Source organism: Oryzias melastigma, linkage group LG19 (genome assembly GCF_002922805.2).
Source record: "Oryzias melastigma strain HK-1 linkage group LG19, ASM292280v2, whole genome shotgun sequence".
Taxonomy (NCBI): domain Eukaryota; kingdom Metazoa; phylum Chordata; class Actinopteri; order Beloniformes; family Adrianichthyidae; genus Oryzias; species Oryzias melastigma.
Window position 1 is genome coordinate 5,193,304 of NC_050530.1, and position 11,417 is coordinate 5,204,720.

Below are 11,417 nucleotides of genomic sequence, written 5' to 3' on the forward strand. Positions count from 1 at the left end.
ATAAATTCATATTTCCAATCACATCCAAAAGAATAAAGTCTGATCTTATTCCCACATATTTACGTGCGGGCAATCTGCACATTTCCCGCATAGCGTAAGAAAATCTTGAGCGAACAGGCTCTTAAAAAAATTATTAATAATAATGAAAGCAGTTCAGAGTATCATCTCGCTCTATAAATGATCTGTATTTGTTTACAACAGAACTCGTTATTTCTTCTTCTACGACAATTTCCGTTATTTTAGACAGTTCTGCGCATGTGAATATGATTTATTCTGATCAACCTTGTGGCGCATGGAAATGTTTGTTACAATCGGATGAAGTTTTCAGGGACCATGGGCACAGTTCTATTCTAATATGATCTGATCTTTGATCTGATCCAGGACATTTTGCACATGCAAACGCAGCTAGGAACTGAAAGCAGACACTTAAATACACTGAGGTTGATGAACTAAATCAAGACAGCTGTGGATGATTAACCTGAGAATGGTGAGACTGAAATCAGAACATGACAAAAACTAAGCACAGAATCCTGACAGTATTTTGTTTACGTTCGTTTGTTTTGTATTTTCTAATCAATACATTTCATTATTTCTGTAATGACTTATGAAATATTTGTGTGTGATTGTCCTGTATTTTTCATAATTTATGCTTTAAATATACAAATCAATCTATCAACCAATCAAGTTCCAGTCCTCTTTGTTGTCGACTTTGGTGGGGGAACTTACGTTGTGAGTCTCTTGTGTCAAAGATAAACATTGACTGTGTGTGAAACAAGAACACTGAATTTGACCAAATAATAACTAATACTTAAAAATAAAATAATAATAAAATACAAAAATTAATGAATCACTTATTGACAAACGTGATTTATGTATATCTTTTAAGCACACATTATCTGCACTTAGTTTTGATATTTGAGGAGTTCTGAAATATTGTCCTGTCAGATAATAAATATGCACTTCATGTTTTGTCATGTACTTTATTGATACTTATGGATTTTTAATAACCTAAATTTGTATTAGTAAAGTATAAAGAACTGATCAGAAGTTTAGAACTTGAAAATGATCAATTATATGAAGAAAAAAAATGAAAGTTAAGTAAATCAGACGAGGGGTGGATTGAACTGGCTTCTTCCCACTCCCTTTTTTTGACACTGTTAATGTTTAAAAGTTTCCCTTTCTCATGTACAATATGCATCCATCCATCCATCTTCCTGACCGCTGCTTCCCTTTCGGGGTCGCGGGGTGCCGGAGCTTATCCCGGCCACTGATGGGCGAAGGCAGGGTACACCCCAGACAGGTCGCCAGTCCGTCGCAGGGCCTCAATCACACACCCATTCACGCTCACATTCACACCTAGGGGCAATTTAGAGTCACCAATTAACCTATGAAGCATGTTTTTGGATGGTGGGAGGAAGCCGGAGTCCCCGGTGAAAACCCACGCATGCACGGGGAGAACATGCAAACTCCACACAGAAAGGTCCCAGCCGGGAGTCGAACCGGGGCCTTCTCGCTGTGAGGCAAGAGCGCTAACCACTGCGCCACCGTGCAGCCCGTACAATATGCAACAAAGCAAATATGCTTATTTATTTTTAAGAATATTAATTAAATTTAATAGTGCATGTGAACATATGCATATTTTCCCATCAATGTTTAAGACTAATTATCCTACGTTTGATATACCATTGTGTAAATATAAACATGTGCTTTATCTCTTGTTTTTGCAATATTCTTGCTTTTATTGCTTGAAATAAATCATTTCTAATCCACTTTGAATCTGTCTGAACAGCGTTTAACAAGCTCATGGTACAGCCAGGACTGACTGGAGAAATCACTGCAATTCCAAATGTTTAAATAAACCTCAACTGTAATTCTAACTGACCTCAGACTTTCTATCATGTCAGAATGTCTGCTTGATGGCTAAAAAAGAAACAATAAAAATTAATATTTACCTGTAGATGTGGCTCTGGGCTGGAGGGGGGCTCGTCTTTGATGTTCATGGAGTCTCTGGGTGTGTCATCAACCATTGAACCTCCTCTACCATTCTCCACTAACTCCCCTTCAGTGGATCTACAGGGAGAACTTCCAGAACTGCACCTGTCTATAGTCAGTGTCAGTGGATTGGGTGGGGAGGGCCGAACAGATTTGTTATTCCCCGTAATCTGTAGTTCTGCCTCCCGTTCTGATTCCAGCTCTTCTTCCTTGACCTCTTTGTTGCTCTCCTCCAAGTGCTTCATGAGAACAGCTATGACCACATTGACCAGAACAAACTGGGCCGTTAAAACAAAGGAGACAAAGTAGATGGGAGAAACCACAGTGTTGTAGCAGGTGCCAGTGTCTTGGGCGCAGTCCCTAAGTGTGTCCTAAAAAACATGAAAGAATATCATATGCATTGGACATTTAATTGAACTTTAAATAAGAATCCCACATTTCTGTGTCCTGATTTAAACATTAAATAGGACACATCCTCGTCATCATAAAAATGCTAAATGTTCATTTACTTAGCTATAGTTTTTGATTATTTGCAAAATGTTTGTTATAATTATTTTTATTTTATTTATTTATTTTTACAATTTTTCAATATTGTCTTTGCCAAATTTTCAAAAAAAATCAAAAAAATGTAAATGTGTTTTTCCAAGATAGGTGAAGAAACCAATGCAAACCATTCTCTTACTAAAACCCACCCTGAGACTGCTGCTAAACAGCTGTGCTGCTAATTTACTGGATTTACTCCTCTCGAGTATAGGCTAAAAAATCAGGGGAGCTGAGGGAAGAAACATGCATTTTGTTCAAGCTGACTGAAGGTTGCGGTTTATAAGAAGACGACTGCTTAAAAACATGGCTGCACACTTATGAACTAGAACATTTTCCTGCATTTGCACAGTTTTAGTGTACACCATAATTCTTTCTGAAACACATGCACAGGTTTTAAATGAGGCTTGTGGGCTACACGAATCTGATCCTTGAGATCTACCAGTTCTTATTTCCCAGCAGTCACAGGTGTACTGTCTATAATACCAGGATCCGGTGTGTTCAGGCAGAACGTCTCAACTTCTAAGCCACTAAAGTAAGAATAAGGAATAATTTTAGACAATTGCTTAAACGTTTCACCTTCATAATGCCATTCCAGTTGTCGCCAGTGGAAACTCGGAAAAGAAGCAAAAATGCCATCCCAAAGTTTCTGAAAGTAGCATAGCGCCCAAGGCCTTCGCATTGATGGAGCTCGTCGCAAACTGAAGACAAGGAACAAGAGAAGGTGAGTGACTTAAGTGATGGGAGGCAAGTTAAAGAAAATAATCTAAATATTCAAATATTCCAGATATGTATATGTTTAGAACAAACCAAACAGATCTATATCTCCTCTGCTTGTCTTCTTTCATTTGTTTGGATTGCTTGAAATAAACTAATTCTAATGTTTCAACAAAGGCTTCCAGAAAGGAAGTGAAAACCTTGAAAAAACAAGTTTCGAATTGTCTGAGGGGAATTTAGCTAAAATAGTCCTTACTCAAATCACCAAACAGTTCCACTCCTAGTGCTGCATAAATAAAGAAGAGGAGCATGAAGAGAAGGCCCAGATTTCCCACCTGAAAAGACACCAGAAGTTTGGGTTTGCATGACATGTACACATTGTCATTTAACATTAATAATAATAAAGAAAAATCTCATGATAGTTGTGAATATGAATTCAAAGCTTTTCAATGTGTTCACAGTTGTAGTCACATGGTCTTAAGAGACCTACTGAGAGTCAAAAAATTATGACAATTGTTTTCACTTAGATAATAGCTGATTTTAACATCCTACGGGCACTTACGCATCACCTGTACATCATATGTGTGCAACAGGCGGCCTGTATGGGTTAACCCTCAAACAGGTGTATGTAACTAAGGTTTAGGGTTGTAACAGCTTCCGTCAGACATCTCTTAGATGATTTTTAATCAATTTGATCATTATGTAAAACACTGACTGATGCTGTTAAACATGACCAGTCTTTGTATTTAGTCTAAAAAAAGTATCGACCATGATTCATTGAGAGTTTATTTTTGATGGACTTCAGCTCCAAAATAAGAGATTTTTTTTCTGAGATGTGCTTTTTTTTAAGAATCTGGAGAGTCAATGCTCATTTAGCTGCTATGTCTTGTTCTAAGCAGTTAATTACTGTAACAGACAAGTGGTCAATTATAGATTGGACATTGTTTTACAATGTTTCTATCAGTGTAGTTGACATTGCAACATGCGTGAGCCAACATCATCTCCAATGGTGGTGTTTATTATTTCTATCACCTCTGACCACCTTCAGCAGAATCTGGGCATTAGCGCTCTTAGATGGGGGTCTGTCTTACAGAGGAATAAAGCTGATGAGCCATACAATGAAGGTGTGGGAAAGAGTAGTGGAAGCCAGACTAAGAGCAGAAGTGAACATTTGTGAGCAGCAGTATGGTTTCATGCCAAGAAAGAGCACTACAGATGCAACATTTGCTTTGAGGATGTTGATAGAGAAGTACAGAGAAGGTCAGAGAGAGCTCCACTGTGTCTTTGTAGATCTGGAGAAAGCTTATGACAGAGTGCCCAGAGAGGAACTATGGTATTGTATGAGGAAGTCTGGAGTGACAGAGAAGTATGTCCGAGCAGTGCAGGACATGTATGAGGGCTGTAAGACAGTGGTGAGGTGTGCTGTAGGGGTGACAGAGGAGTTCAAGGTGGAGGTGGGATTACATCAGGGATCAGCTCTGAGCCCCTTCCTGTTTGCAATGGTGATGGACAGACTGACGGATGAGGTTAGACAGGAATCACCATGGACTATGATGTTTGCAGATGATATTGTGATTTGTAGTGAGAGCAGGGAACAGGTGGAGGTGGAGTTAGAGAGGTGGAGGTTTGCCCTGGAAAGGAGAGGAATGAAGGTTAGCCGCAGTAAGACAGAGTACATGTGTGTGAATGAGAGGAACCAGAGTGGAAGAGTGAGGTTACAGGGAGAAGAGATAAAGAAGGTGGAGGAGTTTAAGTATTTAGGGTCAACAGTACAGAGTAATGGAGAGTGTGGAAAAGAAGTGAAGAGGAGAGTGCAAGCAGGTTGGAATGGGTGGAGAAAAGTGTCAGGTGTGATGTGTGACAGAAGAGTTTCAGCACAAATGAAAGGAAAGGTGTACAAGACTGTGGTGAGACCAGCCATGTTGTTTGGACTAGAAACAGTGGGACTGAAGAAAAGACAGGAAGCAGAGCTGGAGGTAGCAGAGATGAAGATGCTGAGGTTCTCTTTGGGAGTGACCAGGATGGATAGGATCAGGAATGAATACATCAGAGGGACAGCACATGTTAGAGGTTTTGGAGATAAAGTCAGAGAGGCCAGACTGAGATGGTTTGGACATGTTCAGAGGAGAGACAGTGAATATATTGGTAGAAGGATGCTGAGTCTAGAGCTGCCAGGAAAGAGGTCTAGAGGAAGACCAAAGAGGAGGTTTATGGATGCAGTGAATGAAGACATGAAGGTGGCTGGTGTTAGAGTGGAGGATGCTGAAGACAGGCTTAGATGGAGGAAACTGATTCGCTGTGGCGACCCCTGAAGGGAAAAGCCAAAAGGAAAAGAAGAAGAAGATGGGGGTCTGTCTGAGTTAGAATGACAGATCTGCCATCAAGGCTTCCTGAGAGAAACATTATTTTATGCATTTGCTCTAATCTACCAACAGGAGAACCATTAGCACTGTCAGAAAACAAAACTTCATACCACATCTCCTCTCAAGACTTTCCAAGAAGGCCATGACAGAAACATATTGGCAGACTCATAGGAAATATTACATTCTTATATGTTTGAATTTTGAAATAATTTAAATACTTAAGGTTTTAATTAAACCAAAAAAGAAGATATAGGAAATGCAGAGGAGTCTGTGGTGTCACTTTAATCAGAACTGTACCTGAGGCAAAGCTTGCATAACAGTGTCCAGCAAAGCTCTCATTCCAACTGCCATCTTCAGGAGTTTCAGCACTGTGGAAACACAAACATAAAGCCTGAGAGTTTGACCAGACTTAAGAGATTTTCTTCAAATATATATATTCAAACTTCAAAAATGCAAACTTTATTTATTTGTATAGCACGTTTAATTCAGCAGATGCTTTACATAAAAGTTAATAAAAGACTAAAAAGATGGAAATAGTTTAAAACAGAAAACACAAGACTATCAAACAAAATTTGCACCCCAGCCACCCAGTCCCCCCAATATAACCCTTATGTCAAAACTTATATCCAACATATTTTACAAATAAATTCTCTAAAAATTAGACAATGAAATTTTCTGGATTTTTTCTCAGTTTATCTCTCATAGTTGAGGTTTACCTATGATGAAAATTGCAGGCTTCTCTCATCTTTTTAAGTAAGAGAACTTGCACAATTGGTGTCTGACTGAATACTTGTTTTCCACAGTGTAGTTACATCAGCAAGCACATACAGAATAATGAAAAGTACTAAACAAAATCCAATGCTTCATTATTCAACTTTAGTCCTGAAAAAAGATAAAGTCGTGTAAATGGTTAGATGATAGAAAGGAGATCAGTGTGCTCAGCTAATAGATACAGAGGAAGGGGGTAAGTAGGGTTATGTGAAGGGTAGTGTTGTGTCTTATGTTCATGTATACTCCAAGCCACTAGGAGGTGCTAGAGGATAGAGGTCTGGGAGAGAGATAGGAGATGAGAGACAGGATGACGATGCAAAATGGAGATCTGTTGTTGAACTATAATAAAGCAAATAAGTTAATACGTTCGTCCTTATGGCTTGGAACATTACAGGTAGGTTACATGAGGACTCCAAAGGCTTGGTGGATGTGTGTAAAATCAGGATTACATTAATGGGCTTAATGATGGAGCATGGTGGTATTTGACACAAAGTAGTGGCAAATGTGAAAGCAAAAGAATGAAGAGTAGAGATCAGTTTGAAATAGAATCATAGAGAACAAAAAGGTAAAATGTGATTGGATATAAAGAGGCAGATGAAAATGTGTGAAGCCCATTCAGTTGTACTTAAGTGGCTAAGGAAGAATAGATTAGTGGGTTAAGAGCAAAACCAGTTTAGAAACTGAAAAAATAGAGAGATGTGATGATTGATGGGTAGAGCAAGAAGTTAGAGGCTGCATTTGAAATGAATCTCAGTGATGAGACAGGATATGGGCGGGGGGGCAGGCAAAAGCGAGCAGTCGGTTAAACAAAGGTAAGTAGACTTGAATCAGTATAAAGTTTGAAATAATTACTGACAAACTAAAATGTAATTAAAAGAGTGTAGCCCTGCTGGGTACTGATGTAAAGTCAATGTAAAAGTTTCCATTCAGTATGTTTATACAAAAAAAATAAAAATAAGAGACACACAATACAACTCCTGAAAGCTTTATTGAAGCTGATTCAAATGAAGCTGTTTTTTTTAAAAAAACCCATTAAAACAGAGCCTTTACCAGCAACAGAAAATAACAAACTTTTTTTTAAACTAGAATTATTTATCATGTATCCAATTAACATAATTTCAACAGATTTTCACATAGAGAAAAGCTGCTTTGGGCTGATATGTTTACTACTAATTTAAAGTGTTGCATATCAGTGCAAAGCTCTCATCAGAATCAGCTGATTTACTTTGACAACATTTTACACTTTTGCAATGTTGCATTAACTCCATGAATGTTGCTAAGTAAACATGGTCAAGATGATCTGCTGCAGTTTAACACAAAAACAACCTTGCTGCAGATGGGCTACAGCAGCAAAAGAACACACCGGGGGTCAGTCCAGTCAGCTAAGAACAGAAAACTGAGACTGCAATTCACACAGATCACCAAAACTTGACAACAGAAGATTGAAAAAATTAGTCACTATTTCTTCTGCTCCATTCAGATGGCATGATCAGAATTTGGCATTAACAACATCAATACATGGATCATCCTGTTTGTATCCAAGATTTAGGCTGGTGCTGTCCTGGTGTGGGGGATAATACAGATGGTTCTGAAGCCAAAGGGATGTCCAACCCGGTGCCACCAAGGTGGACCCAATAAAGTTGCTGGTTAGTGTAATTGCAGGGTCTTTATTTTAAATCCCACTGACCCATTATGTCATAGCTGTAAATCACCTACAATAGAGTTAAACTCCAATGTAAAGAGCCACTAAAAAACATCTATCTCTAATCATTGAAAATAACATTCTCTCTTTATCATCATTACTTTGAACACAGCATTAAAGCATTATTTTTTGGACAGTGAATGATAGTAATTGAAACTATTTTCAAAGGGTGTAGCCAATATTGTGAAACCAAATAAACAAGCCAGCTGTTTTATTCATTTAACGTTTATGCTTCAGTTCAATTATTTAGCAGAGCTCTTAAGAGAGCTCCATTTCCAATTTTAGTTTTTGTTTCCACGCCCCGAAACAATTTGAATATAGATCTGTTTCTGTTTCTCTTTGTTCGTTCTTAACTTGTCTTTGTCATCTTTTCTTTCTTGTTCTGAATCTTTACGGAGGACCCCCTCAAAAAAAACACGTTGTCTCAAGAGATCAATCCTCCAATTGATTTTTACATTTTAAATTAAATAAATGGAATATAGTGAGCCTAAACTCTTTTTTAGATATTCTCAGTTTAGTCATACTCAAAACACCTCTTTCTTTAGATGCCTTACCTCTCTTCACTTATCTAGTCATTTAAATCAGCTCAACCATTTTCAGATCCCCTTTATGTCTGCCTTTTGTCTCTGTAGTTGATTTCCAGGTTAGATTCCTTCATTTGTCCTCTCTGTCCTATGATGGTTCCAGGTTTATGGAGTTCAACTCCTGCCTATGGCAATCTTTCTCTTCTGAGTGAACTCTGCAGGAAGGTAATCTCTTCTGTATTTTCTTCACCATGCTTTTCTAATGGGAAACACTGTGACTAAGATGATGGGATGGTAGAATCTGCTGGTAGCAGGAAGCTATACCTCTTGCAATCCTCAGTACTCTCATGATGCGGATAATGGTAGGGTTGATGGGCAACGAAGCATTGACTTCAATTTCCTCCAGAGTAATGCCCATGATGGAGAGCAGCACAATGGCTAGATCCAGCTGGTTCCACCTACACACACATATATGTCATTATAAAGCAATCATTTCTGCTCAAAAACATTACTTTTTAAACCCTCCTAATACTATTTGGGGTCACAGGGTCACTGGAGCCCATGCCAACAGCCAGTTCATTGCAGGGCAACATAGAGACAAACAACCCCACGCATCTACTTCTAGGGACAATTTATTCATTCATTGACCCACACAGAATATTTTGGGACTCTGGCAGGGAAGCCTGGAGCAAACCCAGGCACTCTTAGAGAACATGCAAACAGCACACAGAAAAGGTCAAAGGTGAAAGTTCTAACCTGTACACAACTGTGCAAATCCCATCAGAAAACCTGCAGCTTCTTTTTCAGTGTTAAATTTTCCATTAAAGCTTTAAAAATTGATTATCTAAACTTTTATACCAAAGGCCACAGATTCAACCTTGTTTCCTGATCTTTAAAATGCATCAGTATTTCTGATAAGAGTTGCTTTTTGAGATTTTTGTTTGCTTGTTTGTTTTCTAACTTGTTGACAAGTTAAAACAATTGACTCTTTTCCTGAACAATATGCAGTCTGAATGTCTGGGAATCCGTAAATGTATGAAAAGAGAGGACCGTGGTGGTCAGAAAATCAACATGGAAAGTCGTCATTAAAATTCAACATTTTCCACAGTATTTTGGCTGAATTCTGTGTGTGGGGGGTGGGGGGTAACTTGAAACTCATATCAAATTTCTCTAGTGCCAAACAGGATAATAGTTTATTGTGGGTAAGGCAGCTGGATTCATCAAACTCTCCATCAAATGCTTTTCCAAAATGTGAGGTGTTTCAGTTAATGCAAGAAATCAAATTGTGTTGGTGCATACGTCAGTGGTTTTAGGAATCAAGCCAGGATTTTAGGGCTATGAAAACATCTAAGGCAGCTGTGTTTTATTGGAGTTTAATGAGAACTATTCACTGGGGCAACTCAAACAAAGCTCCTTAACGCTGCCTCATATTTTCCACATGATTCAGGGGTAAACTAGAAAACTTCAAGCAGTTTGTGTTAAATGAATATTCTCACTCTAAAACAGGTTTTGGTTCTATGTCATATTTGAAGCTCAGTGCAAAGATAAAAAAACTGACTTGTTTTTGAAGAAACGACGAAAGCCAAAGGCCACCAACTTGAAGACGGACTCCAGCACAAAAATGAGCGTGAAGATGTAGTTACAGATCTTCAGTGCGTCTTCCAACTCCTGAAAGAAATATTCAGAAAACTTTGAGTAACATGTCAGAGAAACGTTACAGTTCACATACAACTAGCTCTGCTTGATTTAATTTCACCAAGGATGCTTGTTTGTCATCGGGAGTTTTATTGAACACTACAGAATGAATGAATAAATTAATGAATTAAACTATTTTTATAGCGCTTTAGAACTCCTTCAGGGTACAAAGTGCTTCACAGTAAAAGAAAGACATAAGAAAGTGTAAAAATAGCAAATCGAAACAAAAATTATAAGCAGCTTTATAAAAAAAAGCAATAACAAAAAAAATAAAAAATAAGAATGCAATAAAACATAAAAAAGGAAAATAATATGCCACCAACTACTGAAGATTAAAAGCTATTCTAAAAAGGTAACTTTTGGTTGACTTTTAAAACCGTTTCGGTCTGATATCATGTGCAGTTTTGGAGGAATGTTATTCCATAACTGTGGGCCAACAATGGAAAAAACAAGGTCATCCTAGTGCTTCTGTGGTGACCTTTGGTGACCTGGACACATGAAGCAGATATTTGTTAGCAAACCTTAAAACTCTAGAACAGATGGGGACAGTTAAAATCTTACACCATTACGAGCTTTCAAAACAAACAGTAAAAGTTTAAACTGAATTCTAACCCCCCAGGTCCCATTAGATACGGGACCTGGGGTGTCTGGCTTGTCAGGTTCTCCACTGAGAAATCGGTGGGGGCCGCAGCCGGTCTGGCTGCCTAGGTCCCGTTGGTGCCTGACCAGTTCACCCACAGGGGAGGCTCTTGGGGGCGGGGACTCGGATTTGTCCCTGGGACTGGCTCCTTCTTGGCTCCACCCTCCTTGTGGGGGGTGGGGGGTCATCCCTGCCCTTAGACCAGGGGTGGGAAAACTTTTTGACTTGTGGGTCACAAAGGGTTTTTAAAAATTTGACAGAAGGGTTAAACCAGGCAACACGGTCTCAGTTAAATGCGTACATATGCCACGACTTTGCACTCTGATTACGGTTATGGTTAGGGTTAGAAAAGCAAATTGTTGGTTTGTGGGGCTGTCTGAGATGAGTCTGCCATCGGGGGTCAGTCTGCCAACTGACCCCAACATATCCCCTTCCTCATACAAACATGCAATAGGGAGAAGGGGAGGGTGTCT

General features: G+C 38.8%; 1 protein-coding gene and 1 long non-coding RNA gene across 9 annotated transcripts in view; one reads left to right on the forward strand and one right to left on the reverse strand.

Moving 5' to 3' along the window:
• Positions 1 to 11,417, reverse strand: part of cacna1g (calcium channel, voltage-dependent, T type, alpha 1G subunit) — a 192,285-nt gene that overhangs the window by 6,103 nt on the left and 174,765 nt on the right. For all 8 annotated transcript variants that reach the window (XM_036217045.1, XM_036217043.1, XM_036217044.1 and 5 more), the window contains 6 exons: positions 10,168 to 10,277; positions 8,934 to 9,067; positions 5,910 to 5,980; positions 3,506 to 3,584; positions 3,112 to 3,233; positions 1,953 to 2,363 (listed from right to left, as the gene is read on the reverse strand). In XM_036217045.1, the coding sequence (XP_036072938.1) occupies positions 1,953 to 2,363; positions 3,112 to 3,233; positions 3,506 to 3,584; positions 5,910 to 5,980; positions 8,934 to 9,067; positions 10,168 to 10,277 (927 nt within the window). The remainder of the gene's footprint in view (positions 1 to 1,952; positions 2,364 to 3,111; positions 3,234 to 3,505; positions 3,585 to 5,909; positions 5,981 to 8,933; positions 9,068 to 10,167; positions 10,278 to 11,417) is intronic.
• The window catches only part of LOC118600163, a 21,664-nt gene continuing 19,013 nt past the window's right edge, over positions 8,767 to 11,417 (forward strand). The window contains exon 1 of the long non-coding RNA XR_004949730.1: positions 8,767 to 8,834. This is a non-coding gene — a long non-coding RNA (uncharacterized LOC118600163). The remainder of the gene's footprint in view (positions 8,835 to 11,417) is intronic.